This window comes from Penaeus japonicus, unplaced genomic scaffold (assembly GCF_977035675.1).
Source record: "Penaeus japonicus unplaced genomic scaffold, GWHDUDI00000001_assembly GWHDUDI00000013, whole genome shotgun sequence".
Classification (NCBI taxonomy): domain Eukaryota; kingdom Metazoa; phylum Arthropoda; class Malacostraca; order Decapoda; family Penaeidae; genus Penaeus; species Penaeus japonicus.
This window is the reverse complement of record NW_028234415.1, coordinates 3,164,969-3,170,620: the sequence shown is the minus strand read 5'-3', so window position 1 is coordinate 3,170,620 and position 5,652 is coordinate 3,164,969. Positions and strand designations below refer to the sequence as shown.

The 5,652-nt window shown below is 32.3% G+C and overlaps 1 protein-coding gene across 10 annotated transcripts in view; it reads right to left on the bottom strand.

The window, feature by feature from the left end:
• Positions 1 to 5,652, bottom strand: part of LOC122243253 (inositol-tetrakisphosphate 1-kinase) — a 24,220-nt gene continuing 18,568 nt past the window's right edge. For 9 of the 10 annotated variants that reach the window (XM_086543028.1, XM_086543029.1, XM_086543034.1 and 6 more), the window contains 6 exons: positions 4,722 to 4,765; positions 3,929 to 4,088; positions 3,560 to 3,592; positions 2,638 to 2,764; positions 1,449 to 1,558; positions 1 to 931 (listed from right to left, as the gene is read on the bottom strand). In XM_086543028.1, the coding sequence (XP_086399154.1) occupies positions 777 to 931; positions 1,449 to 1,558; positions 2,638 to 2,764; positions 3,560 to 3,592; positions 3,929 to 4,088; positions 4,722 to 4,765 (629 nt within the window). In that variant the 3' untranslated portion in view covers positions 1 to 776. The remainder of the gene's footprint in view (positions 932 to 1,448; positions 1,559 to 2,637; positions 2,765 to 3,559; positions 3,593 to 3,928; positions 4,089 to 4,721; positions 4,766 to 5,652) is intronic. The other variant, XM_086543036.1, reaches the window with a different exon arrangement.

Here is a 5,652-nt window from a genome sequence, read left to right as displayed (position 1 = left end):
TTGATAAATACAATTTGTTAATACATTAGTAGGAAAAAGGGAAAAAATATACATGAACTATGGTAAACTGGCCTCAATCACTGATTTCAGTCTAAGATCAAAGAAAAAATAGGTCTCATGCTCATTAAGTACACACTAAGGGTGACACAAGAATGTTAACATTGAAAAAAAAATCCAGTCCAGAGCATTTTGATGTAGTACTTTCACATTAAGCTTTCCCTTGATAAATATCATTAATACATGCAGGAATCAAAATGACTAAAAATATATAATAAGATTTATCCAAGCCTCATCATCAACGTCCATTTACCCTTTGGTATCTACATCAATTTTCAACCATATTTCCTGTATTCAGCAAAATATGAAAAAAAACAAAACTCTTAATTAACATTTTAAGTACTGTGACAAGAGTGTAATTCTTATGCACCTCTATATTTGATTCTTGGTAAATTCCTTTTGAATTCTTAAAAAAAAGTAATTCATACAACTTAGCTTTCTACTTTTTATATAACTAACAAATGTTCATGAGCAATTCTGAAATCTTTAGTTTGATTATGACTTAGACTAAAAGATTCTAAGAAAATAACTTCTTCACAAAATCTACTTTGATTATCTTAGAAATACATTGAGCAACAATTCCTACACCAGAAGTAGACATAAACAAAATAATTATAATCACTTTTTAGTCAACTGCTTTATCCCACAAGAGGAGAGGAATGTTGAGTACTCACTATCTAGAAAACTTCTGACTAGAGGCAAATTCTTTAAAGACTTCACTATCCCGTATCAACACCGGAATCTTCCTGTGGTAATTCTGGCGAGGCGAGGAGACCTGACGTCTGGTTGCTTTCGGGTATCCTTGACACTGGCTCCATTCTCATGATTAAGAGGTCAACCAAGTGCTTCATTAAGTTTGGCACCGAATCATAACCTGAGTAAGTGAAGAAGAGAGAGAGAGAAAAAGAAGTCATTAAATCTACACTAAATCAAATGCTTTATCCTAAATGTCATGAAGGCATTATACATTTTGATGTTGACACAATGATGGTGGATGGCATCTATACATGCCAGGGCAATGGAGGCTACTCTCTGATCTGTGCACTCTATCTCTTTATGGCTCTGATTATAATACTTTTTGAGCTAAAGCCTTCAAAAGTTGGCCTAAACCTTTATCTTTTTAAACCTTTTATTGAAAAAACAATTGTCAGAGATAACAGTGAAGGACAATGTCCCTACACACACACACACACACACACACACACACACACACGCACACGCACACGCACACGCACACGCACACGCACACGCACACGCACACGCACACGCACACGCACACGCACACGCACGCGCACGCGCACATGCACACGCACACAAACACACACATGTAAGATGTATAACACATTAGAACAGAAATACCCATACTGAAGACATAAATGAAAGTAGCTTACTTGGGAATGCATTAACATCAATAATACCATATCTGCCAGTGCTGCTCTCAATCACAACATCTATACCAAGAAGATCCATCTTCAGTGCATCACGAAGGACTGTCACAATCCTGTGGAAAAAACACATCATATATATGAGATGCTAAAATATCAGTGATATATTCTTGATTTAACCCATTCACGCCAGGGCTATTCTGGCTCTAAATGGTTGGAATGCCGGGGTTTTCGAACACATAAGCCTAATGCCTCAGGATTCTTAGCCGCATTAGCCTCAAGCGAGCGCTGCAAGCCCGCTCACCCGATGTGCCGGCCTTGACCAATTATCTCGTCGCCGGCGTCTGACCCAAAAAACACTGAACGTGATAGCAAGTCAAAAGGTGCGAATGGGTTAATAATATTAACCCATTCATATGACGTCCTATCACATTGATATCAAAAGATATATCATGTTACGTATATACATAATCATAGGAGTTTCATTTGTACAGACACTTTTTGATTAATAATGTCAGCAAATAAAAAACCTTCTAATATCACAACAAACAGCATTACCTGGCATGAATGGCTTAAAAAATCTCATCAATGAAATTTATGCATATAGTAGTATCTAAAGTTTCTGTTTAATATGATGAAACTTGTATTACGAATAATATGATTATTTACTCATCTTTCTTCTATTACAGTTCAAGGACTTCTAAGATGTATATATTTAATTATCATTCAAGAAGAAACTATGGTCAGTTGTATAATTGCTAAACACTTATAAATAATAATAATAATAATAAAAAAAATAATAATAATATAAATAATAATAAAAATAATAATATCAAGATGATGACGACGATGATGATATAATAATTAATAATTCAAAATTCTTATAATTATCAAAGATAATAGAAAGACAGCTTTAATTTTTACAATAATTTCATCTGAAACAATAGCAGGAGTTATACTAGGTAAAGGTAATGACAATTACAAAATATAATTTTGTCTTATATGCCATATTCATCAATGAAACCCTTACAGCAAAAATTCATGACTAATGTTACTGCCTGCTGTACATTTTGAGAATATCTGAGAATCTTGGAGCATAATCATACATTCACAAGATTTCTAGTAAATACTGAAGAACTTTATAACTAGTAACTATTTGTTATCATTATTATGGGTATGAAAGATAAGAGATTACCTGTTAAAAACAGCTGGGTCTGCTTTTGGCAAATCTTCATCCTCATCACCGGGGTCTAACTGGTTCAGGGGGGACTGTGAATTTTCTTTCGACACGTGATGCGAGTTGAAGTGAACAGTCTCTTGCTCTGTTAGAAAACACTTACATAATTATCAAAATACTCATATATCTATGTGTATTTTCCTGCAAAACTCTAGTACTGACATCATTAAAATGTTTATCATATATCTTCTTCAGCTATCTTCAGTAACAAATGAATTCCACTTTCTCATTCCTTGATTAATTGAAAGATGCACAAGAAAAAAATCTTTATCCAATACAAATTACCTTGATAATCTGCCTGAATTAGCTCAACTATTTAGTATTAAAGTCTAAGTCATTTAATTTAAAATAACATCCTTTCCAATCCTGCCATTTGTGCAATTTTAAAATCACCTTTAACTGGCAATTTACTCTGATGATAAGTTTTATCCACTTAATAATGGCACAATCTAACATATTTTCTTTCTGAATGAGAACTTAGATATATACCTATCTCCAAGTTTACCAGATTATAAGTTGCTGTTTAAAAGTAAAAACAATAATAATAATAGGATTAATATAAGCTCTGCCCATCACCTTAACTGATAATTACACTTTGAATTCTTACTCTATATCTTATTCACCTAAAACTGTAAAGTCTATGATCATAAAATTATATTCTAACATCTGTGTAAAAATAAGCCATAACAAAATTTCAAACAATATAAAAAAGAACAACAAAAAACATGCAAACAAGCATTCTGATTAACAGGCAAACTTTTGTAAGTAGCTGACAGTTTCATTTTCATCATTATATATATTTTTGAACCTTCACAGTCCTAGCTCTAAACTTGTGACATCATATATGGTACTATATGATACTATAACATAAGCTATGTACCTGCAAGCTTGTTAATACCATAGCAACCATCAACTGAAAAGAGAACAATATCAAATGATAAGCATATCTTGGAAACATTCATTGCCTTATGCAAAACAGATCTTTTGTTGCATGCATTCAACATTAAAACAAAGCAAATTAGGAAACTAGTTTACTTTCATATCAAAAGAAAGTAACATGTAAAAAATAACAGGTGGTAAACTTAATGTACAGCTTTAAGCTTAACATGCAAATAAAGCACTGTCAATCCAGCTTTTAATATATGTATATAAAAAAATACTAATAAGGGAACTTAATGAAATAATATACACATCAATAAATGAAATTCTGTGAACAAGTATCTTCAGTCAAAGTCTATGGAATCAATACCTCCTGCATAGAAGTTTTTCAATGAAGGACGAACCACCACAAACCAGACAGGTCCTAATACAAACAGTTTGTACAGAACTGCTCCATGGTTGATAAAGGACTGGGCAATACAAGGCAAAGTGCACTCTGCAATGCCAGCCTCATTAAATACCACATCCATCTGAAATTATAAGAAATACACACATTACTTATCCAGTTTAGTGAGTAACTTTTATAGAAATATTTAAAGCAAAGTGAAGAAAAACAAAAACAAAGAAAAACAAAAGAAAAAAAGTATGTTTGAGTCATTATCAAATGTACATTTGTGGACAAGCCCTTACTTCATTCAAAAAGTTGGTATTTTCATGCTATGAGACTAACAGGACATGAGACTAATAGAGGGACAGACTTGTCAAGTGATGAATAATATTTTCTTAAATAAGTAGACCAAGAAATACAGGCAATCTAAATAAGTCAAATATTTCAAGGTTATACATCTGTTTGGCTAACCTATTCATTTGATTCCTGTATCACTTTATCTTCCCTTTGGGTTATAGTCACACTTACTCATTTGACTTACAATATTCATTATACAAATTATGACATTTTAAAAATCTTAATAGGCAAGTAAGATACAGTGATATATTCTTAGTCATATAATTGATGATTTCTTGCATGCTGATTCATAATGGACATTCATAAAGATTAATAATTATGAGCTAAACATTTCTCCGTTTACTATGGATATCAGTAAATAATAAACAGGATAGGATTAGCTTAGAAATATTTTGTATCAATCTAAGAAATTTCTTACCTCATGGGCTTCCTTTGTCCCACCTCCAGTGACCGGTTTACAAACTGAAAATAAAAGCACATAATGTTTTCAGGTGTTTGGTTATAGGTTATAGGTGTTTGGTTTTGGTGTTTGGTTTGTTTTGGTTATTTGATTTTACACTAAGAAACCGTAGTAACCAATTTTGGGGCATTGCTTATATTTCTTTTTCTAGATTTATGTTACTCAATCAATTTGACACATTCATTTTTCTTTTACAGCATACATGTTTAAGATCATAGTTGATAAGTTAATAGAAGCATCATATATCACCTAAAAGACATAACCACTCCAATTTTCCCGCTAACTCTCCATATCATCAAAATCCATCATCAACCTTGACTTAACATCTTCATATTGAGTAAAAGATAAGAGTGGAGTACTAAAGTGTGTTTTATAGATTCTGAAGGAACAGAAGGTGACATTAAAGATTTATTACCACTACTATCTTATCGTGGTCCTAAACAATCTCTGGTATAAATTACATGTAGGCATTTATGTTGCCAAATAACCAATCAAAATACCATTTTTAGAGTGCCAAAGTTGTGAGACTAATCAATGTTGAAGCATTAGTGACAGCTTAGAAAGTTTCAATATATAGTTAATAAAAATGAGGAACATTAAAAAATCCAAACACACACACACACACACACACACACACACACACACACACACACACACACACACACACACACACACACACAAGCGCAGGCACTGTCACCACATGATGTGATTTTTTCTGATATATTAATTAACATTAGGTATTATTTGCAAATCTGAGATCAAAAGCACTAGGACTGGTAGTGACTAATTAGAAAATTGTACATTTCATTAATATAAAAAAAAGATAACAGAAATATATTTAGAACTGGCAAACTGATTTTTTAAAATGATTTTAAAGTCAAAAAAGGCA